Source organism: Accipiter gentilis, chromosome 6 (genome assembly GCF_929443795.1).
Source record: "Accipiter gentilis chromosome 6, bAccGen1.1, whole genome shotgun sequence".
Taxonomy (NCBI): Eukaryota; Metazoa; Chordata; class Aves; order Accipitriformes; family Accipitridae; genus Astur; species Astur gentilis.
The window spans coordinates 5,846,666-5,869,572 of NC_064885.1; the positions used below are offsets into that span (position 1 = coordinate 5,846,666).

Sequence of the window (22,907 nt, forward strand, 5' to 3'; positions counted from 1 at the left end):
GTGTTTGCAGCCGGGGCTGACCGGGCTGCGGGGGATCCGTGCCGTGTACGGCGTCAGCGCGGAGAGGCGAAGCCATCTGGGCTTTCGTGGAGATGGGGAGGGGGTTATTAAACAAAGAGCTGGGTTTTTCTTTTTTTTTTTATTTATTTTTAACACACGCGAGAGCCGTCCGGCGGCCAGCGCGGAACCGCTCGGTGACGGTGCCAACGCCATCTGCCTGCTACAGGGCTGGCTGCCCCCCGCCACCCCGGGGGGAGCGGGACCCTGAGCTGGAGGGGTTGGGGAGTGGATATCGACCCCTCACCATATAGAATAAGGGTGCCCCCCCCCCCCCCTTGCTCTGTGCCGTGCCCAGCTGCCAGGGCTGCCCTGGACCCAGGTTTCCCTGCTTGGGGGCTGATGAGCCCAGCCCCAGTCGGGGCTATTTAGGGATGGGGAAGGGCAGCTGGGGGGGGGCTGTGATGGGTGTTCTGGAGGGTGCAGCATGGGGGGGGGGGGGCAGGATATGATGGGGTGGGCATGGAGGACCTTTCCCACGGCGGCTCCTCAGTGCGGGAGTCACCGGTATTCGGGGGTGGGGGAGAAATAGGAGATCCCCCTTCCCCCAGCCTTCAGCTCCCAACATTCGGAGGCGCCGCACTCGGAGAGTTACGGCACTGGGAGGGGGGGCTGGCAGGGAGGAGTCCCCCCCCCCCCCCCCCCTCCTCCCTTCCCACCCCGCAGGATTGGCGGGCGCCGCACTCGGAGCGTTACGGCGGGGAGGGCCCCCTCCCCTCCCGCCCCCCTCCTGCCCTGGGATTGGCGGGCGCCGCACTCGGAGCGTTACGGCGGAGGAGGAGGAGGAGGAGGAGGGGGGGGGGAGGTTCCCCCCCCCCCCTCCCTCCCGGCGCCGGGATTGGCGGGCGCCGCACTCGGAGCGTTACGGCGCGGCGCGGCCGTGCCCGCAGCGCGGAGCTGTCCGCGGTGCTGACCGCCGCCGGCCATGGGTTCGCCGCCGCCCGCCCTGCTCCTACCGCTCCTCGCCGCGCTCCTCCGCGTACCGGCCCACGGTAAGACCCGACACCCTCACGGCCCCCCCCAACTTCGACCCTCCCCGGTCACACACACCCCCCCCATCCCGGTTACACACCCCCCCCCCCCCTTCTCCCCCCCGTACACACCAATCACCCCCGGTCCCCGTGGTTCTAGCCCCGCTCCGACACCGCCAAACTTTGGCAACTTGCGCTCGCCCCCGGTGCGGCGGGGGAGAGCCCCCGGTGAACCGAGAATCCTTCCCCCGCCCCGTTATCCGCTCCCAATCCCCCCCCCCACACCCCCTCTCCTCGTTGGCGCGGGGAGCGGGAGCCGCCGGGGGCGCGCAGAGCTGGTGCAACGCCGCCCCCGGCGGGCTCCGGCGACAGCCCCTCTGCCGGTATTACCGGTGGTAGCGGGGGGGACGAACACACCGCTTCACCGGGGGCTGGGCAGGCACGGCACCGCCCGGTGGGACCCGCTTTCCCCACCTGCCGAGCCCTTCGAGCCTACACCCGGCAGCGGGCTGCGAGCCGGTTCCTCCATGCAGTCCCCACCGTGGGGCTTGGGGATGTTGGGCTCTTCCTCCACCCGCCACCCCCCACCTAGGTTGGGGTGACCCCTCCGGCTCCAGGGAGGGTGTAGAGGAGAGGCAGGGATGGCGGGTGTTGGTCCTTCCCAAGGAGAGCAGCCAACACCCAGCTCGGCTCGTTAGCTCTGCCACCCATGGGGTACAGGCAACCTGGCAGCCTTGACGCCTTGCGGCTCCGCTGCCCCAAAAAAACAGGATTGAGAACCCGCCGGGGTTTTGGGGGGGATGCGCTGAGGCTTAGGGTGCCCCGGTCCACCGTGGCCATGCTGATGGTGGGCAGCATGCACAGGGTGAGGAGTGGGCAGGGGTCTGGTCCCACTGGCCCCAGTGGGATGCGGGCAGCGGGATGCGGGCTGCCCGCATGGCTCAGCCGAGCTGCAGGCAGCAGCCGTGCCGGGAGTTACATAAACTCCCCATCTGGCAGCCGAGCCCAGCCGGGGAAGGGTGCCGTGGCCCTGTGCCCGCTGCTATTCCTGTCTCACTCTCCCACCCAGAGCTGCTGCCGTAGCCCTCTTGCTTGGGGGGAGCGTATAGGGAACCCTCCGCAAGGCAGAAAGAGGGGCAAGGCCATGGCACCCCCATCTCATGCCCTGCCAGGGGAGGGAAGCGAGGCTGGAGGGGACTCTGTGCCCCTTGCTCTGTCCTGGGAGCAGGGCAGGCTTCCCCCAAGGGAGGCTGGTGCTTACAGTGTCACTTTAATGATTTCTAATGAGCAATTACCTCTAGTCAGTCCCCTAATTTCTGAATATCAATAAAGTTAATTAAACTCTGCATGTGCATTTCCCAGAATGTTAGAGGTAGGGATGCCTTGGGAGATGCTGAGCTCTTCCCAGGGCTGGGAGCCATGGGGTCCCGTCCACTTTGTCCCCCCCACCGTGTACTGGCAGCTGCCCATAGGGCTCGCTCACCCACCAGCTCCCTGTCTCCCATCAGGCAGGTCTTCCAGCCCAGCACCCCAATTTCTGTGCAGTACCACCATGCTCGCTGTCACCATGGCCTTGACTTGGCATCGATGGGCTGGTGGGGATATGCCATGGGTCTGGGGGATGTAGGGACAGGGGTCTTGGACCCCTCACCCAGGCTGGGGGGATTGGCAATGCCCCCTGGGTGGTGGTGATGCAGGGCATGATCCTGTCTCTCTCCTGCTACCCTGTGACCTGCAGGCCTGTCCCAACCATGGGGCAGCACCAGCCCCCCGTGCCCATGGGGGTTTGCCCCAGCAGAAAGCGGGATCCGGGCCCCACAGCGCTGGTGCAGCCAGGGGGTACGGTGCTGGACGCGGCTCCATCCACCCTGCCCCACCGCACCCCCTCTCCCCAGCTCTCCAAAGCCATGGCAGGCCTGGCTTTTTTGGGAGGGGATCATCTTTGCCACGCTGAAGGGAGCTCTGTGTAATTTGGGGTCCTGGCAGCGTGGGGTAATGGGAAGCAGCATGGGCTGTGGTGGGGGACATGGGGCTTGGCTGTGCCCCCATGAGCTGTGCCACTCCGTCCAGTGTCAGCTGGATGCACCGTGCCCGTGACGATGCATCTGTGGGACACGACATCCCTGGGGATGTGGGTGCTGGTCGGGGCCTCGGTACGAAGAGGGGGCCAGGAAGGAAGCAGACGTCTGCTACAGTAATTAACGGCGCGTGTGTTCGTCCCTTGCGTGCCTCAGAGGAGTTCATCACCGCCACGCTGCCGTGCCACCAGGCCAGGATTATCTGGATAATGCTCTTAAGCTGGAGGGCGGGCAGGCAGGGCTGCCATGCGGGGATGCGGGGCGCAGGCTGGGCCAGCCACCGTCCCCCTGGGAGCCTGGTCACCGCAGGACCGGCTGCGGGTTAGCGCTGGTTCGGATGAATTTGGCACGTGGCGCTGCGCCGCGCAGGTCTGCGGCCCCAGGTTTCGTGCAGCTTCTGGGCAGAGCCGGAGCAGCAGGAATACGTGGCGGGGGGGAGGGAAATGGGGTGCAAAGGAACCTGGACAAGGGCACAGCAAGGGCAACCCCAGGCCCGGTGCGGAGCAGTGGGGGGACCCCCCCATGTGCTGCTGGTGGGACCCCCAGACCGGCATGGGCCTCACCGGGGCTACATCTCCCCATGTGCAGCCCTGTGCCGGGGTGGGGGCCGGGGCTGACCCCCGGCTGCCGAGCCCCCCCCTTGAGCACAGGCAGTCCCCAGGGGAGGTGGCTGAAGTTGTGTCTCCAGCGGGAGAGGATAATTTCACCTCCAATCAATTCTTTAAATGCGCACAATTGAAAGATTGCCTTTGCAAGCTGCCTATAACCAGGGATGTAATGGATTCCCTCCAGTCGCAGGCAACAGCTCAGAAGCGGCAGCATCCCTTCCTCCGGGTGTCAGGGAAACGGGTCCAGCCGGAGGACCAGCACCTCTCCTGCCACGGGCATACTTGGACGGGCGAAGGGGCTGCCTGGACCCGTCGGAGGCAGCTGGGGACATCTCCATCTGCCCGGCTCCCCGCCAGCCTGCCCAGTGCTGAGACCCAACGCCGCTCGTCACATCTTCCGAGGCGCTGAAGGGTCTCGTTGGCCGGGGTTGGGGATGTGCTCGATCCCCTGCCTGCGGGAGAAGCAGCAGGAGCCTGCCCGCACACTCACCGAGCCAGCAGGGGTTATTACATATATAATTTAAATGCAGTAACGAGCTGTGCTGAAGGGATCAAATATTAATCAGCCGCGAGAGCGCTGCTGTGACCCTGTGAAAACGGAGAGAGGTGCTTGAAATGCCAGATTAGCCGGTGCTGGGCGATGCGCGGGGGCAATGCCCGGGCACGGTGGGCTCCGATGGTCCTCAGCTGCCCTGGGAGGTGGCAGCAGAGGGGGACACGTGGCCGTAGCATCAGCCCTTGGTGCCTTCCAGGACTGGATGGGTTACCCTATGTGAAGAGCAGTGATGAGGCAGGGTACGGGGTCTGCTGGCAAGGGGACGCTCACGTTGAATTCCCATGGGCGCAAAGGTGGGCGCTGGGGGCAGCCGGGATGCCAACTCTGGCGGGAGCTGGCGGCGATGCTCCGTGCTTCCCGCCTGTTGGGAGGGAATGGTGTCTGCGGGGAGGATGACATGGCTGAGCAGCCCAACACGGAGCCCGACAAGCAGCTCTCGCTCGCCTCCCGCAACCGTATTTCAATTACTGTCACCGGCAGCGGGTGGAGGGAAGGGGAGCCGGGAGAGCAACGTGGCTCTGCTCTCCCTGCCCACCTCCTGTCCCCGTGCCAGGCAGGCACCCTCAGCACCCAGGGGTGCCCTTTGGGCTGGGTGCCCCCTCTGCCACCCTGGGTGTGCTGGGGAGGTGAGCTGTGCTGGGTCCCGGGGGAGCCCAGAGCTGGCACAGGGCCTGGGCGGGGGGGGGGGCTGGCACCCATGCCTTGGGCACCCCAGGGTGGCACAGAGTGGGTGCTGCCCATCGGTGGGGGCTCCGTCGCGGGGGATCCTGATGCAGGGCTGGGGGGGGGGGGTTGATTTGGGCACTGCCAGCACAGGGAGGGGGGACATGGCACCGCACGGCTCCAGCGCTCAGGTCCGAAATAGCAGCAGACATGCAATTTATCACCGCCGCCGCTCAGGGAAATTGCTGTACAAACGCATTAGCTCCGCAGGGAGAGCGGGGGAAGCGGGATTACATGGGCCGTGGGCAGCGAGGAGGGGATAGGGGCACCGCTGGCACCCCGCAGCACCCACCAGGTGGGGAGGGAGGAAAGGCCCGGGGACGGGCACCCCGTCGCCCGCCGGGCTCCGGCCTCGTGCTCACCCTGTGTCGGTGATGCTCGGGGCTCGGCGTTTGGTATGTCAGCCGGTGCTCGACCGCCGCCGCTGCGATGCTCCAGGGAACCGGTTGCGGCGACATGTGACATGTGTCAGCGGGTAAATGACTGTTCAATTCAAGGAGAATCGCAAAACATACAAGGTCAAATGCTTCCCCGCCAGCGCCGCCATGAATATTAAAGCTGGGCTGCTCCGGCAGCTGCCGGAGCTGGCAGCCATGCTTGCCCGTGGCGGCACTGGGGCAGCCCCTTGGGTTGTGTCCCCCCCGCAGCGGCTCCGGCAGGCCCCGCTTGGCCGCGGACATCTGGTCGCACTGGCGATGCCGGGGTGGAGGAGGCCACGGTGCCGGCGTAGGTACCAATGGGGCGCCCGGCTTGCCACTCCGGGTTGCCGGCGGTTCGGCTGCGTGGCAGCGGTGTCGGCTGGGCGGCACGGGGGAGCAGGGCTGTGCGGCGGGGAGCGGGTTGCACGGCCCTGCCTGCGCCCACCCGACCCTGCCCGCACCTTCGCGCCATCTGCGTCCGCCTGCCCGCGCTCGCCCACCCGCTCTTGCTTGCACCTCTCTGCCCACCCGCCGCCTGCGCCCACCCATCCCTGCCTGCACATTTACACCACCCACCCGTGCCTGCCTGCCTCCTGATGCTGCCTGTACTCTCACGCTGCCTACACCTGCCCACCCGCCGCCTGCGCCTACCCTCCTTCCCTGCCCGCTCCTGCCCACGGAGGGTGCCCCCCGCCGCCTCCCGGGGGTCCCCATTCCCCAAGACCACCGGGGTAGGGGACAGAGATGGGGATCTGGCATCAACCGGGCACGTCCCCCCATCCTGTGACCGCTGGAGGGGCTGGAGGTGGTTTGGGGGGAGAGGGGGGCGTGGGGGCCATGGAGGGGGGAGCGTGGCACCGGCTGCCTGACAGCTCATTCATCACGGCTGCCAGCCCCGGCCGTGGGGGCAAAGCCAGATTGGATTTTAAATTGGAAAATAAACCTGGACTCCTGTGAGCTCCAACTCCTGTCCTCCCCTCTGCGCCAAGGACCTAGCTGCCCGTACCTCCCACCTGCTCCGGCTGCCAGCCCCCTCCTACAGATGGGGAAACTGAGGCACAGCGCACCACCGTGCTACGGAGCCGTGATGCTTCTGGGGCAGCCGAGGGCTCTGCCCTGTCCTCTCCGCTGAGCCGGGCGCTCTGTTATTGCTTTCTTGGCGGGCAGCATCGATCGGTGCTCCCCGGGTGGCTGCGTGCCACCTTATTTATTTATTTGCGACAGCAGGCAGCATCGATTCCTGCCGGGGGGACAGCCGCCTGCTGCAGCCGGATTAGTCTCTGGCGTCTCCCCGGCTCCCGGCTGCCGTTAATAGAGTCCTGCCCGGCAAAGCCGATGTGAGGGATTAGGACCCTGGTCCGGCTGCGAGCACGTGCCACGCACGCCGAGGGGGCCCGGTGGGACTCGATGGCCCCGGTGCAAGGGTCTGTGCCCACCCTGAGCCCTGGAGGGGTCCCTGCTGGGTGCTGGGCCCATAGGGCTGGGTGCTGGGTAGCAGGGTCCCATGTCACCGGCCCCTGGTCACCTCGGGGACATGGGAGGGACACAGCTGTGACACGGTCACTGGAGATAAGCTGCTTAGAGACATCTGTGGAGGTGGAGGCTCTAATCCTGAGGTGCTCAAGAGGCATGGGTGGCAACATCTGGGCACGAGTGGCAACATCTGGGTGCCTGCTGCCTTCCCACGGTGCCCCAAGCATCCTGCATCCCCCAAGGACCAAGAGCATCCCCAGTCCTGAGTATCCCCCGGTACCGGGAGCAGCCCGTGGTACCCAAAGCACCATGCGGAGCCCGGGACGGCACCCGGTGCCTAGGCACTGCCCAGCCCAGCCCCAGCACCCGGCTGGGACCTTGCTGCAGGGTCCAGTCTCACCCAGGACCGCTGTGGTCCCCAGCACCCCGGGCAGCTGCGATGCCACGGACAGGGGGCCACGGCGGGCGTCTCCGCCCCAGCCTTCACCGCGCGGAGCAGCCGTGACGGCACAGGGCCCGGTCCCGAGCACTAATCTGCTATTAAAGCCTAAAAGAGATTTTGGCGCCTTTCAGTATAAACTCATTAACTTTTATGTTCTAATAAATGGATCCTATTAAAAAATAATTCTGGCCTTGCTGGGGGGCAAGTGAACCTTCCGGAGCCGGTGTGGCCAGGTGCTCGCCTCCCCGCTGCGCCCGGGGCATTATCACCATCCCAGGGTGATGGCAGGGGGGTGGCGGGGACGCAGGGTGGGTGGGGGGGATGCCCGCCAGCACCCAGCGGCTCCCCGCCACGCTGCTCACCCATGCTAATGTCTCTTAATAATCCCTTAAAAGTGGCAGTCACGGAGTAATTAATCTTCACGGGGGCCTGCCCTGCTACGGATCGGTATAATTACCCGGTAATTGGCAGTATCGTGTCATCAGCGCCTGTGCATGGCGGCGAGACGTGCCCACATGTTATCACGGCCTCGTGCCCCGCACCGGGCCACGGAGAGATGCTGGGTGCCGCCGTGGCATCCCCGCCGCCGTGGCATCCCTCCCCGGCGGCATGGTGGGGCTGGGGAGCTGTGCCCCCCAGGAGAGGGGACCGTGCCGCGCCAGATCCAGCAGGGAGAGATGTTGGGTGGCTCATTAGGGCTGATTAAGTTCTGGGGTTTCTTTGGTCTAAAGGTTGTAAACGGCTGGGCTGGGCACGCCGGGGATTTGCCCAGGGACTAATGCATGGGAGCGCTGGGGGGGCCGTGGGGGGGGATCCCCGTGGCTGCGGGTGGGAGGTGGGAAGCGTCGGGTGGCGGGGGGGGGATCCCTGGTAAATTATCATTGCTTGGGGACAGCCTGGCTGGCGGGTGGATGGAGAGAAGCTGAGCTCTCACGGACTCATTACACTGGTGGCCTGGAGCAGGGTCCCAGTGTTCAGGTTCCGGTGGCATCCCCGGTGCAGCCGGTCACGGCAGACACGGCAATCATCCTGCGCGTCTGCACCATGCGGATGCGGGGTCCCGGGGGACCCTCGGCACAGGACGGCCATCTCCGTAGAGAGGGACAAGCTGTGACCAGGGCCACCCAACCCCAAGTCCGTCCCCACCGGGGCTGGGTCACGGGAGAGGTGGGCACCCCTTAACGTGGTACAAGCTGCAGCTGTGCATTAATTATCCAGGGCTTAATTGCCAGGGCTGCCCCAGTGAAGGCTAAGCTGGGGCGAGGTGTGGTAGGGTCCCACTGTACGTGGTCGATGTGCTTGTTTGCCATCCCGATTTTGGTGCAGTATTGGTGTGCAGGGGGGCACTAGTCCTCGGGGCGGCACTGGCCCGCAGTGAAGCGTTGGTCCATGGTGAAGCGTTGGTCCCCGGTGCAGCACAGGTCTGTGGCACCGCACCAGCATCGCTCCCTGGTGCAGTATCAGTCCCCAGCGCTGCATCCATACCTGGCGCAGCATCAGTCCAAGGCTTCGTCCCAGGTGCCACATCGGGCACAGCGTTGGTACGTGATGAAGCATCGGTCCCTGGTGCATCGCCGGTACCCAGTGCCGCATCAGTCCACGATGCAGCACCAGTCCACGGTGCATCGCTGGTCCAGAATGAAGCATCGGTCCCCGGTGCAGCATCAGTCTATGATGCAGCATCGGTCCACAGGTTCCCAGCACCTCATGCTCTCTCCTTCCCCCAGGCTTCAATGGGCTGGCGAGGAAAACCGGGGAGAGCGCTGAGGCCGAGGGGGAGCCGACGGCCCTACCCACGCCGGCGGAGCGGGAGGCAGAGGCTCACTTCGTGAGCACGGCACCCACGCTGAAGCTCCTCAACCATCACCCGCTGCTTGAGGACCTGCTGCACGAAGCCTTCCTGAAGAAGGACTACCTGGGCCAGGCGCCATTCCTGCCCGCCGGCCCCGGCCCCCTTCTGCCCGCCGGTGCCCTCCAGCCGGCCCCTGGCCCCCCGGCCCCTGAATCCCCCCCACGCACCCCTGCCCTGCCCAGGGCTGCCTTCCCCACCGACCCGCTGACCACGCCGGCAGGGCGCCCGGGGCCTTGGGGGGAGGCGTGGGGGGCCGTGCCGGGTGCCGACCCCTCGTGGTCCTCCACCGCGGTGCCGGAGTCGAGCCCCGCGTCCCCCAGCTGGGCGCCCGCCACACCCGGCACATCCCTAGGACCCCGCGCCGGGGCCGGCGTGGTCCCCAGAGATGAGGAGGGGACCACCACCACCTCCACCATCACCACCACCACCGTCACCACGCTGCAGGGACCAGGTGGGCGCTGGGGAGGGAGCTGGGGTGGGGGGGGGGAGCTGGGGCAAAGCGGGGCTCAACCGGGGTCTCCTCTGTCACCAGCCCCCTGCAACCGAACCCTGGCGGGTCCTGAGGGCTGGCTGGTGTCTCCGGAGCCGGCCGCTGTCCCCTACGATGGCAGCCTGGACTGCACCTACACCATCTCCGTCTACCCTGGCTACGGCGTGGAGCTCAAGGTGAGCTGGGGGCCGTGGGTGGGATGGGGTGCCAAGCGCCCGCAGGCAAGCGTGGTCCTTCCATGCCACAGCTGGGTGGCTGTGTGGGGTGCAGCAAACGCACGGTCTTGTCCTTGTCCCTGTCCCCACGTCCCCGAGCCAGGAGAGCTGGCTCAGGACATCACCCGCCCTCGAGCCCCGGGACGGGAATGCGGACGCACGAGCCGGTGGGATGCCCCAGGATGTCCTGTTCCCACCGGCTGCCGCGGCTGGCACCCATCACAGAAGCAGCGATGTGGGATTTAATTACCGAAGCACTGATGGAGAAGGCGTAAGCAACGCCGGCGGGTGCGACGCTGTGGTGCAGAGCCAGGAAAACTCGGTGCCCATCTGCCAGGAGCAGAGACTGACGGCAGCTCCCACGGTGCTGAGGCCTCGTGCTGCTCCCGTCGGCGGCACATGGCTGCGTGTGCCCACCTCTGCCCGGCCCACCGCATGAGCTGCCGCGGGGCAGCGCCGTGGCTCGCTGAAAGCCGGGGGTGAGCCGGAGGCAACAAGCTCCCCGGTCAGCCCCTGCTCCTCCAGCTCACACAGCAGCACTTGCCGGTGCTGCTGCTCATCACCGTGCGGCACTGCTTAATTAACATCGTTAATAGCAAATTGCTCCGGAGAGCTGGAGCGCACGCCTGGCTGTCGGCGGGGCTGTTGGCATGGGCCCGGCTGTGTCGCGGTGCTCCGGCTCTTTGCACCGCAGGATGGTTTATGGCACTGCTAACCGTGTTTGAAAGGTGCCGCCCCGCGCAGACAAGCTCCAGCACGCTATTGACCACAGGGAAACCGTCCGAGGACCCGCTCCGAGCCGGGTGCCGGGGCGATGCCGTGGTGGTGATGCTTGGCCATCCCCCGCAGGTACAGAACATCAGCCTGGCGGAGGGGGAGACGCTGACGGTGGAGAGCGCGGGGGGCCTGGAGCCCACCCTCCTGGCCAACGAGTCCTTCCTGCTGCGGGGCCAGGTCATCCGCAGCCCGGCCAACCTCCTCACCCTCCGCTTCCAGAGCCCCCGGCCCCCCAGTCCCGGCTCCTACTGCTTCCACTACCAAGGTACGGGGCAGCACCCACCACCGGCACAAACCCCCCGGTACCTCCCAGTGGGGCTCTGCCCCCGGCACGGCACTAATTCAGAGTGTGGTGACGTGCACCGGAGTTAATCTGTGCCGCTGGCGGGTTAAGCGGGCACGGACCAGGGGAAGAACACTAACAGAGAGCTAATTGGCGTGAGCAATTACGGGCTCATTTAGCATCATTACTGTCAGCCATAGGTGGCGTGTCACCCAGCCCTGCAGCACCCAGGTGCTCCGGGGGGGCTGAGAAGGAGGGTGCTGGGGTCCCGGGGGGATTTATCATCCCGCCCCATAACGCCGCTACCTGCCCCCAGCCTACCTGCTGAGCTGCCCCTTCCCGGCACGGCCGGCTTTCGGGGAGGTCTCGGTCAGCAGCCTGCACCCTGGCGGGGACGCCCGTTTCCGCTGCGCCGCCGGCTACCAGCTGCAGGGTGCCCGCCGGCTCACTTGCCGCAATGCCACCCGTCCCTTCTGGAGCGCCCGTGAGCCCCTCTGCCTCGGTAAGCACCGGCACCGGGGGAACGTGGCACGGCCGGCACGGCACAGCGGCCGCTGACGGTCCTTCTTCCGCAGCGGTGTGCGGCGGGGTGGTCCGGAATGCCACGGTGGGACGCATCGTCTCGCCCGGCTTCCCCGGGAACTACAGCAACAACTTGACATGCCACTGGCTGCTGGAGGCGCCCAACGGCCACCGCCTGCACCTCCACTTCGAGAAAGTCTCGCTGGCAGAGGATGACGACAGGTTTGGCACCGGGCCGGGGTGGGGGGAATGGGAGGTTGCACCCTGGGACAGGCTGGCACCAGGCACAGGCTCAAGGATGGGGATGGGTGCCGTTGGCCACAGTCAAGGATGGGTGCCATTGGCTATATTCAAGGATGAGTGCTGTTGGCCCTGCCCATAGATGGGTGCTGTTGGTCACAGTCAAGGATGGGTGCCACTGGTCATATTTGAGGATGGGTGTCAACTGGCCATGTTCAAGGATGGGTGCTGTTGGCCATGTTCAAGGGTGGGTGTCGTTGGCCATGCCCAAGCATGGGCACTGTTGGCCATTGGCCACGGTCAAGGATAGGTGCCGTTGGCCATGTTCAAGGAAGATACCACTGGCCATGCCCAAGGATGGGTGCCATTCATCATGTTCAACGATGGGTGCTGTTGGCCATGGCTGGGGCTGGGTGCTGCCATCCATGCCCAAGGATGGGTGCTGTTGGCCACGGCCAGCGCAGCACGCTGCCCCTGCCGTGCCTCGGCAGGCTCATCATCCGCAACGGCAACAATGTGGAGGCACCGCCGGTGTACGACTCTTACGAGGTGGAGTACCTGCCCATCGAGGGGCTCCTCAGCACCGGGCGCCACTTCTTCGTGGAGCTCACCACCGACAGCAGCGGGGCCGCTGCAGGCATGGCGCTGCGCTACGAGGGTACGGGGCCGGGGCGTAAGGGCGGCACCCGGGCATCCCCATGCCCGCCTGGCCCCCGCAGACCTTCGCCCCTGTGCCCGCAGCCTTTGAGCAGGGGCATTGCTACGAGCCCTTCGTCAAGTACGGGAACTTCACGGCCAGTGACTCCCGGTACCCCGTGGGCACCACGGTGGAGTTCAGCTGTGACCCTGGCTACACGCTGGAGCAGGGCTCCACCATCATTGAGTGCGTTGACCCCAGCGACCCGCAGTGGAACGAGACGGAGCCGGCGTGTCGCGGTGGGCGCTGGGGCCGGGGGGTTGAGGGGACTGGAACTGGGGGTCAGCGGGTGCCGGAGTTGGGGGATGCTGTGCATGCTGGAGATGGGGATGGGCCATAATGGACGCTGGAACCACCGTGCTGCGGTGCGTGCTGGGACATGGTGGGAGCTGGACCTGGGTGTTGCTGTGGGTGCTGGAGTTGGGGATGGGCTACAACGGATGCTAGAGCCGCTGTGCCATGGTGGGTGCTGGCGCCAGAGCCAACAGGGATGGTGGGTGCTGGAGCCAGGGGGCTGTGGTGGGCGCTGGACACAGGGTGGCGGGTGCCAGTGGGTGCCGTGGTGGGTGCCCCCGTGGCAGTGCCAAGCCCAGCGTGCACCCGCAGCGGTGTGCAGCGGGGAGTTGACGGACACGGCCGGTGTGGTGCTGTCGCCCAACTGGCCGGAGGCGTACGGCAAGGGCCAGGACTGCATCTGGGGGCTGCACGTGGAGGAGGACAAGCACGTCATGCTGGACGTCCGCGTGTGAGTGCGGGGACGCCCGTGGGATGGGGACGGTGGGACAGGGGGGTTTCGCGCACCCCCCACCCTCACGGCTCCACCGCCCCAGGTTGCGGCTGGGCACGGGGGACGTGCTGACCTTCTACGACGGGGACGACCTGACGGCGCGCATCCTGGGCCAGTACACAGGCGCCCGTGGCCGCTTCAAGCTCTACGCCTCCACCGCTGACGTCACCGTCCAGTTCCAGTCCGACCCTGGCGCCGGCGCCTTTGCCTATCGGCAAGGCTTTGTCATCCACTTCTCCGGTGAGCCCCACGGAGGGATGGCATCCCCCGTGTCCCCGGTGTCCCCGCTGCCCTGCTCACCTCATGGACCCCGCAGAGGTCCCCCGTAACGACACCTGCCCCGAGCTGCCGGACATCGCCAACGGCTGGAAGACGTCCTCGCAGCCAGAACTGCTCCACGGCACCGTGGTCACCTACCACTGCTACCCCGGCTTCCAGCTGGCCGGCACCGACCTCTTGATGTGCCACTGGGACCTGACGTGGAGTGGCGACCTGCCCTCCTGCGAGCGGGGTGAGCGGCACCCACCAGCGTCCCCCTCGCCTTGCGGCGCGTCCCCGGCAGCCGCCGTTACCGCCGGTCGGTCCTGCCCGCAGTGACCTCTTGCCGGGACCCCGGGGATGCCGAGCACAGCCGCAGGGTGGTCTCCAGCCCTAAATTCCCAGTGGGAGCTACCGTGCAGTACGTCTGCGACAAGGGCTACATCCTGGCGGGCGCCGGGACCCTCACCTGCCACGACCGTGCCGCGGGGGGACCCAAGTGGAGCGACCGTCTCCCCAAGTGTATCCGTGAGTCGGGTACCCCCTCCCTGGGCACGTTCTCCAAACCGACGGCAGGCGTTGATGCCACCGTGCCCTTGCCCCGCAGCGGAGACGTATGAGCCTTGCCACAACCCCGGCGTGCCGGCGGGCGGGCGACAGAGCCCCGAGCGGCGGCTGTACCCGGCGGGAGCCACCTTACGCTTCTCCTGTGCTGCCGGACGGGTGCTGCTGGGCGAGGGCACCCTGCGCTGCCTGCCCGGGCACCCCTCACGCTGGAGCGGCTCGCCTCCCATCTGCAAGGCGGGTGAGATGATCCCCCCCCACCTCAGCACCCCGCCGCCACGGCTCGGCACCCCGCTTCTCGCCGCTGATGCCGGCTTCTTTCTTCCACCCCTTTCAGCCTCCTACGATGAGTTTTACAGCAACCGCAACCTGGACGGTAAGGGCAAGGGTTTGCCGGGGGAGTCTGGGGATGCAGCCTGGCACCCACGGGTGCAGCCGATGTGGGGTGCCCCCTCGGTGAGCCCCCCAACTCTCGCGGGCAGCTGTGGCCAAGGCCGTGCCCTCGGGGACGGCGCTGGAAGGCACCAACGTCGCCATCGCCGTCTTCCTGCCCATGCTGGTGGTGGCCCTGCTCATCGGGGGCATTTACCTCTACTTCTCCAAGTGAGTGGCCGGGTGGTCACCCGTCACCCCCTGGGGTCCCCATGCCCCCCCCCCCCCCTCCCCGGTGCCCACTCCAGCTACCGTCTCCCCACAGGCTCCAGGGAAAACCGGCCCTGCAGCTGCCCCTTGCCGGCTCCCACCCTTATGACCACATCACGGTGGAGTCAGCTTTCGACAACCCCACTTACGAGACAGGAGTAAGTACTGGCCCCCACGCCACGTCACCCAGGGCCGGGAACCCCGAGGGATCCTGCATCGCATCAGTCACGCGTGGCAGGGGTTGTGCGTGGGATGGGACAGGCGTGGGATGGGGTTATGCACTCCGGGGACCATGCACGGGATAGGATATCCATTCGAGGACCACGCGTGGGATGGGATATCTATCCAGGGATGATGGACATCGATTCAGGGACCACACATGGGATGAGACATGCATCCCGGGGACAACACATCAGCTGGGGCATCCATCCCGGGGACGATGCATTAGACAGGACATCCATCCAGGGCCCACGCGTGGGATGGGACATCCATCTAGGCACCACACATCAGCTGGGACAACCATTCGGGAACCACACATGGGCTGGGACGTTCATCCAAGGACCATGCGCGGGAAGGGACATCAATCCAAGGACCACATATCATCTGGGACATCCATCCATGGGACCACACGTGGGATGGGACACGCATCCCCAGGGCCATCCACGGGCTGGGACATCCCCACCACCACCAAGGCCTTACGGGGTGGGAGATTCCCTGTCCCGGGCACGCCGTCGCACTGCCGAGTGTCCAACCCCTCGCAGTCTGTTTTCTTTGCAGGAGACGAGGGAATATGAGGTGTCCATCTAGGCGCGGGCAGCACGGAGCTGGGCACCGCAGCCACCCCTCCCGGACCCCCCCCCGTGCCCACCGGCCCCCCGGCACGGGCCGGGCACACCTCTCCCAAGGAGACTCAAGCCGAGTGCTCGGTGGGACCAACCTGGGTGCCGGCTACCCCCCCTATCACCCCCAACCCACCCGGACCCCCGTGGGGTCTACCCGAGCCTCCCGACCCACCCGGACCCCCGTGGGGTCAGCCCGAGCCCCTCCGTCACCCAAACCCCCACCCCGGGCTCACGGGGTGCTGAGCCAGCGGGGATCCCCTGGCCCCATCCTGCCCCCCCCCCCCCCCAGGGGCACAGCAGCCCCCCCCCTCCCCGGCCCCTGCAATGGAAGAGGGACCCAAGTAGGGGGAGTGGGGCCGTGGGGACCCCCCCCCCCCCAGGTAAGGACAAGGTTCCCGGGGGGACTGTGGCGGGGAGGGGGCAGTGGGATGTCCCACAGAGCCCCGCGGGGGGGGGCGAGGGGCTTGGGTAGCCATTGGATTGCCCCCCCACCCACCCCTCGCCCACTCTCCCCAGCACAGGGCCTGCCCCCCCTCACCCCCGTGTCTCCCACCACCGCCACGCAGGGACGTGACCCCCCCCCCCCGTGCCCCGAGCATGCTGTGTCGTCCCCCCCCCACCCCCCCGCTTGCTGCCCCCTCCCTGGGGTGTCCCCTCCGCCACCGGCGTGTCCCGTGTCGTGCCCCCCCCCCCTCCCAAAGCAGAGCCGGATCCGGGCCGCCAGCCCGGGGTAACGGGGTGGGCAGAAGGGGGGGGGGGGTGTGGGTGGGTCACCGGGCACGGCTGTGCATCCCCCCCCTCCCGCCCCCACGCCGCGTCCCACCCGCGCTGGTGGCCCCGGCTCCGGCCCCAGCCGCCCCCCCACCCCCCATCTTTTGGTTGTTTCATTAATAAAAACTGGTGTTTTAGAAGAAGCGGTGGCGTCTTCTTCAGCACCCCACCCTGCGCACCCACAAAGCATCCCCACGGCATTTCCCCCCTCCTCCCACCCTCTGCGGAAGAAAGGGAGGGGGATGGTCAGTGTCGCTTTAAGAGGCGTGGCCTTCGCTGGGTGACGTCACGAGCAGGGTGCCGCCCCCTCCGCACAGGCGCGCCGCGCGCCACCTGCCGGCGGGCGGGCCCCGCCGCCCCGCCCCGCTCTGCGCCGTGACGTCACCGACGGCCGCGCTCCTTCCACCAGCTCCCCCTCCCCTTCGCTCCGGAACGTGACGGCAGCCACGCGCCTGCGCGCCGCCCTTCCTTCGCCCCGCCTCTCCCGCGCCTGCGCGGGAAAGGAGAGGGGAGGGGGGAGGGGGGGGGGGGGGGAGTGTGTGGGGCGGAGCGAGCCCGAGCGCGCGGCGGAGGGGGGAGGGGAGGCGGTGCCGGTTTCGCGCCTGCGCCATGGCGCTGCTTGCGCCACCCCCACCACCCCGCCCCCCCTCCCCCGCCAGGGCCGAGAGCGGGAGGCGGCGGCGCGGGGCCGCGCCTGCGCGCGGGGCGGGTGGGGGGCCCCGGCGGCGGGGCGCGGTCTGCGCCTGCGCGGGCGGCGCGGCGGCGGCGGCGGCGGCGGGGCCCTGAGCGTCGGCGCCGCCTGTGTGTGGTGCGTGCGCGGTGCGTGTGCGGCGGCGGCGGCGGGCGCGGGGCCGCGCCGCCCCCTCCCTCCTTCCCTCCCTCCCTCCACCCCTCCCTTTTACCCCCTTCCCCTCCTCTCTTACGCGGCATGGCAGCGGGCGCGGGGCCCCCCGCAGCCGCCCCCGGGCCCGGCTGGAGGAGGAGGAGGACGACGACGACGGGCAAGCTGCAGCGGCCCGTGGGCTAGGCCCCGCCGCCGCCCCCTCCTCGACGCGGAGTCGCCGCCGCTGAGGGGCCGCCGCCGCCCCCTTCCCTACACCCCCTTACCCCCCCCCCCCCCGCTTCGCTCCCTCTCGCCGGGGGGGGGCTCTCGGGGCCGCTCCCGGGCTGGATGAATGTGGGAGAAGATGGAGACCAAGACGATCGTCTACGACCTGGACACCTCCGGGGGGCTCATGGAGGTGAGGCCCGGGTGGCGGCGGGGAGGGGAAGGCCTGACCGGGGAGGCCGCGGGGCTGCAAAATGGCGAGGGACCCCCCCACACCCCCCCCCGAGCCCCGTGGCCATAGAAGGAAGTGCGGAGGGACGGAGGCGGCTCGCCCAATCCCCGGGAGAGGCCCTCCCGGACACGGGGCCGGCGGGCGGGGCGGGCCCGGCCGAGGCCTTGTCGTGTGCCCCCCCCCCCACCGCCACCACCGCCACCCCGAGTCCTTCCCGGCGGTCCCGGGGCCGCTCTCCCCCGGCTGACGGCTGGGAGAAGGGCGCTTGGGGGTACAGGTTCGGTCCCAGCCCCTCTCTGTCTGTCTGTGCATGTGCAGCAAATCCAAGCCCTCCTGGCTCCCCCCAAGAGCGAAGATGGGGAAAAGAAGAGCAGGAGGCCCGAGAAGGAGCCCAGGAGAAGTGGCAGGGCCACTAACCACGATAGCTGCGATAGCTGCAAGGAAGGAGGGGATCTGCTGTGCTGCGATCACTGCCCCGCCGCTTTCCACCTCCAGTGCTGGTAAGGCTCGGTGCGATCTCCCTCCGGATCTGGCCGTCCCGGTCCAGGCAGCACCTTCCCTCCAGCGGCTCCTGCTTCCCGTTAGGTCCCTGCTTTGCCCGAGGAGCGGGGGGGGGGGGGGGGGGAACGGACACGGGGCCGGGCGTAGCAGGCAGGAACAAAAAGGAGGTGCAAACCCCACTCGGTCCATCCACCCCGAGACTAATCTGCAGCAGCTGAGGTGAAAAGCTTCCTCGCTGCTTTCTTTGGGGGGGGGGGGAGTCCACTACCCTCCTTTCTTTTTGTGCTGAGCAGCAGCCGAGAGGCCTAGAGGAGGAGCGAGGCCGATGGCTGCGCGGCCTGGCTGCTCTGGTGCTGCCCTTACCCAGCCTACCACACACCGTCCCCCACCCCGGGGCGGATAACTTCCCTTCCTTGCCCTTCTCTAAGGGTGCGTTGCTTTGGGGTGGGGGGAGCTCCGGAAGGTCCTGGCCAGAGGGGGGGGGGAAGCGACGGTGGTATCTCCGCAGCAGGCCTTGACGTTCCCAGCGCTTCCGTGCTGCTGCAGCTGCTGGGAATAATGGAGGTTGCTGTCTCTGTGTCTCCCTGCCTCACTGTTTACAATATGGCGACCTTCCTTTAAATTATATTTTTATTCTCAGCGCCATTTTGGCTGCATATATGACTTCCAAACCCTTGCAGCGCTCCCCCAGTATCTCAAACGTGGAAATACCTTCCCTGTGGAAATCCAGGCCTCCAGACTTTAAAATTGGCCGGGTTTATTCCTTTCCCTCCTTTTTTTCCTTCCTCCTGACCCTTCGGACCTGCTTGTCTCATCCGTAGGAGTGACTGCTGTGAATTGGGGGCAGTCGGGTCCTCTTGCTGGGAGTTGCGTGGCTTTGTTGATGAAGGCAGATCTTCCTGCATGCAAATCTGGGTGCCGTTTGGGAGTCGAGGTGCGTGTGGAGGCGGTGGCAACGCTCTAGTCGGTAGAGGCTGCAGCGGGGAAGGACTCTCGCTCCCTTCCTTCACAGCTTCCTAAGCTCTCGGCACAAAGCGACCCGCCAAAGGCACCTGAACTTTACACTCCAAAGTTTTTTCCTTTCTGCACTGGGAGCCCAGATGCATCCGAGGCCACCTCACCCGAATCTCCCCTTCAACAGTTGACACAGGCGGCCGCCGGTTTGTGTTAAATTAGCGCAGCCAGAGTGGATAATGGAGTGGAGGAGGGAGCGGGGCAAGTCAAACAGCTGGAGCTCGGGCGTACAGAGTATTCTTCCTTAGGGGAGATTTTTTAACCACATTCCTTTCTCTCTTTCATGCTTTGGAGCTTTGTTTGCCACCCTGTTACAGCTGTCTCCTCTTTGCTTTTTTTTTTTTATGTTGTTTTTTTTCTCTTCTTCTTCTTCTTTTGCTTGGTGATTATACTGTGTTTATATGCTAATTGCAGGTCTCTGAACACTTATTAAACTGATTGCTGATACCAGGAAAACTGACTGTGCGGTCACAGTTCTGTAGGGAGTGTCCCGTTAGCAGCGTGTAGCCAGACGAACCCGACAATGCTGTAGTGTGCAGCCATGACATCATCCCTCCTACCCTGAGGAAGTGCTACTGGTGGTGGTTGGTGCAGGTTCTCTTAATATTTACTAGGAGGTTACTTAATTTTTTTATTATTGTCCAGCCTTCTCGGTGAGCTTTAATTTGTTTTTTTTTTTATCAGGCATAGTTGCTTAAAACTCGGTGTTTGCTTTCAGGTGCTGCTGAGCACATCCTGATCCTTCTCTTAGTGAGGTTGGGGCAATGGCTAAAACTTCATGTTTTGAGATGGAGGAGCTGTGACTAATCCTGTAGAGTTTCCTGGTTGATTCTGAATCCTAGTTAAACCTAACTGTAAATGAGACCACTTTGTGCATGGCTTAAATCTGGCTGAATTTCACGGCTCCATTTGGCAAGTTTCTTGTAGTTAGTGAGTGGGAAACAGTCATGTAAATCGAATATCTCTTAAGCTTTGGCTGTAGTTGAGTTAGTTGCATTATAATTATAAAAAAAAAATCTTTGGCTAAATAGTCGCCCTTTAGAACAGAAATGGAAGGGGCAATTCTGATTACACCTTCTCACTTCACTTGTTGCCTTTCCTCCTTGTTGGGGTATCTCTCAGCCAACCATTTTGACAGTAGCCCAAACTCTGCTGTGGGAGGTGGCGTGTCTGGAGTGGCACAGCGCTGCTGGATAGGCTTTGCTTGAAGGCCTCCGGCTTGGGCCTGGTTCTCTCTCCCTGCTTGTGGACCTCTGTCCATCGCTCGGCCAAGGCCTTCAAGTGAACCAGGTTGTTTTGAAGGGATGCTCAGGTTTTGTTTTCGTGTTTTCTTCCCTCTACCTCCTACATCTTGCTTGAAGTAAACTTCCATTCTGGATATAAACTTAGGCATAAAGGCAGCACTTGCAACTTCCTTTCTGCCTCCTTTTTTTATTTAAAGAATAGCAGCTGTAATGCAATTCTTGTTTTCAGTCATTTGAATAACAGTTTAATATACTGCTGGGTCATACTAGCTGAATTGCGTCGACAGCTTACCTGTTCTTTAAATATTTATTGTAAGCTTTAGTACCAGGGTGCATTTATTATCAATATAGCAAAAAAAACCCCAACTCTTAATTGGTCTAGGATTTGTAATCAGTTGATTAAATCTGTATAGGAGAGGCCATATTATAAAAGAAAATGAATGACAGGGGTGTGATCAGCCCAAGTCATGCAGTCGGCTGGAGGCAAACCGAGGAGTTAACCCAGCTCAGTGGCCCATAAACTAATTTTGTTTCTTCCTGTGTAGAGAAGGCTCTTCTGTATCATGTTGTTTAAATCTGTAGCGAGCAAGTTGGTTTCATTAGGTGTGTGGTTCTCAAACTTCAGTGGTTTGTCTTAACTTCAACCTGGTATCTAAACCTGTTGTGTTCTGCAGATGACAGAAGGCACTCAACCAAAACCCCCAAAACTTCCCGATTCTGACAGTATTACGTGTCTCTGATGGTAAATAACAAGTTTTGTTGATACACTGTGGGAACAACTGCTCTCCTGAATTAATGTGGGTGGAAGTGGCTTCCCAATTCATCTGTCAGGGTGTCAGCTCTTCTTGCAACTCCGTTTCAGAATTGCTAGTTCAGCATAAAACTCCTACAGGTACTGTAAGTGTCTGTGGACCGGGAGAGTTACCAGCCTGGCTGCAGATAGACTGGCTTGGTGGGAGAGATACAGGAAAGTGTAGGATCCCTTCCAGATACGTAGTTTCAACTTACTTGGATTAATATTGTAGTCATGTGACTGTTTTCAGGTTTGAATTTATGGAGAGCTTTTTTTCCGTCCTTAATGGTTCTTGAGAACAGGACATACATAGGATTTTTAGCTCTTAAGTCTGCTTTTGGTTATGCTGTTTGCCCATAATCTGCTGCTTTGGGTGATGGTGCAGCATGCATTTTCATTCTGATGTTCTGCCTTAACCCAGGCCCTTGGGAATGGTGTACACTCTTTCTTTACATGATTGAAAACCAATTTTCCAGTACTACTTCTATTCTTCCCCGTTTATATCCTCCTTCTGGCTATGTGATTGTTAGAATTCCCTGTATTTTCTTGAGCTCGTGGTAAACTTGGTTCACGTTGAAGTCAGTTTGCAAAGTGACTGATGTAGCAAATTCATTACAGCTTCGCTGAAGGATTAGAAATATCCCTGGGAGAGGAAAAGGGAAAAGTTTAGTTAACAAGCTGGGGGAGGGGAGTGACAACAGGAGGGAGAACTTACACAGAACGGTTTTGTGTTTGTTTTTTCTTTCTTTTTTTTAAGTCTTACTGCCCGAGTTTCTGGTTGGAGGAGCCCAAAATCGCTAACCTCGCTGAACACTGCTGTTCAAGTCCCTGTTATATATCGCATGCTGCTGGCTGTGAAGCACTGCTAGCATGGCAAAATGACCCGAGTTACCTAAAGCTGCCCAGCTGCCCATTACGGTAAACAGACAGTACTAGTTCTGTGGCACTGCCCAGCAAAAAGCCTTCCCTTAGCTGCTGGATCACGCCCGGCTGTGCTGGGAGAGATAGGCTGCATCCATACTGGGGCCTGCTAGCTCCATCAGACTTCTTGCCATGCTTGCCTCTTTGTGTTTATATTTGGAGCATTTGGCTCCATTTCCCCTCTGATTTGGCAGTCTTCGCCGAAGTGCTGTTGTCGAAGAACTGGAGTAACAGAACTGCAAAGAGAAGTAGATGAAGCTAAACTAGCCTGAGTTTTGCATGTTTTCTATGAGTCATGTCGGTTAAGTGCTTTGCACAAAGAATGGAAAAAAGTTTGACTGGTAGGACATCAATAACTCTTTCCCCACCTTATTCAAGTCTAAAACATCCTGCCTTATCTTGGCATTTGGTCTAGCTTTGGGTGTTTTACATAAATATCCATTCTGTGTGGGGGGGAACATTAGCCTGTCAATTGTCTTAGCTAATCCTTCCTTTAATGAGCATCTTTGGCTGCCTCAGGGGTTTCAGGTGAAACTTTTGAAACTTTGAATGGTCTGAAGCATCTGCTGCTGCAAAGGGGTAGCAGGATGTCCAGAAAGGTTCTGGAGAGGCTAACTTCATGCCTAACAGTGAACTACAGAGGAGCAGGGTTTCAGTACGCTGAATTACATACTGTCACTGGCACCTCTGGCATCTTCAAAAAAGCTTGTAGTTCAACTGCAGAAAGTTTTTGGTTTGAGGCTTTCTGGGTTTTGTTTTGTGTTTGGTTTTTTTACATTAAATGACTGGCAAAACCTACTTTAATGTTTATGTAATTGCATTTTCAAGATCAGAGTAAGCTGTTCTGTTACAAACATTAAATGTATCTATCTTAACTGATAGTTTGT

At 63.2% G+C, this 22,907-nt stretch overlaps 2 protein-coding genes across 5 annotated transcripts in view; both read left to right on the plus strand.

Moving 5' to 3' along the window:
- Positions 1–897: 897 nt before the first annotated feature.
- SEZ6 (seizure related 6 homolog) lies at positions 898–16,375 on the plus strand. 2 transcript variants are annotated; one of them, XM_049803243.1, is made up of 17 exons: positions 898–1,049; positions 9,055–9,630; positions 9,712–9,845; positions 10,734–10,926; positions 11,261–11,446; positions 11,520–11,688; positions 12,198–12,364; positions 12,448–12,642; positions 13,010–13,148; positions 13,234–13,430; positions 13,507–13,701; positions 13,785–13,976; positions 14,056–14,253; positions 14,350–14,388; positions 14,495–14,615; positions 14,710–14,812; positions 15,416–16,375. In XM_049803243.1, the coding sequence occupies exons 1-17, from the start codon at positions 983–985 to the stop codon at positions 15,446–15,448; spliced, it is 2,904 nt and encodes a 967-aa protein (XP_049659200.1). In that variant the 5' UTR covers positions 898–982; the 3' UTR covers positions 15,449–16,375. The 2 variants fall into 2 exon arrangements, with proteins under 2 accessions (XP_049659200.1, XP_049659201.1); XM_049803244.1 differs by having other exon boundaries at positions 15,432–16,374.
- Positions 16,376–17,020: 645 nt separating this feature from the next.
- The window catches only part of PHF12 (PHD finger protein 12), a 33,222-nt gene continuing 27,335 nt past the window's right edge, over positions 17,021–22,907 (plus strand). The window contains exons 1-2 of one of the 3 annotated variants that reach the window (XM_049802218.1): positions 17,021–17,508; positions 17,866–18,047. In XM_049802218.1, coding sequence (XP_049658175.1) covers positions 17,443–17,508; positions 17,866–18,047 — 248 coding nt within the window. In that variant the 5' untranslated portion in view covers positions 17,021–17,442. Of the gene's footprint in view, positions 17,509–17,865; positions 18,048–21,856; positions 22,018–22,907 lie in introns of those variants that run through there. The other 2 variants (XM_049802220.1, XM_049802219.1) reach the window with 2 other exon arrangements.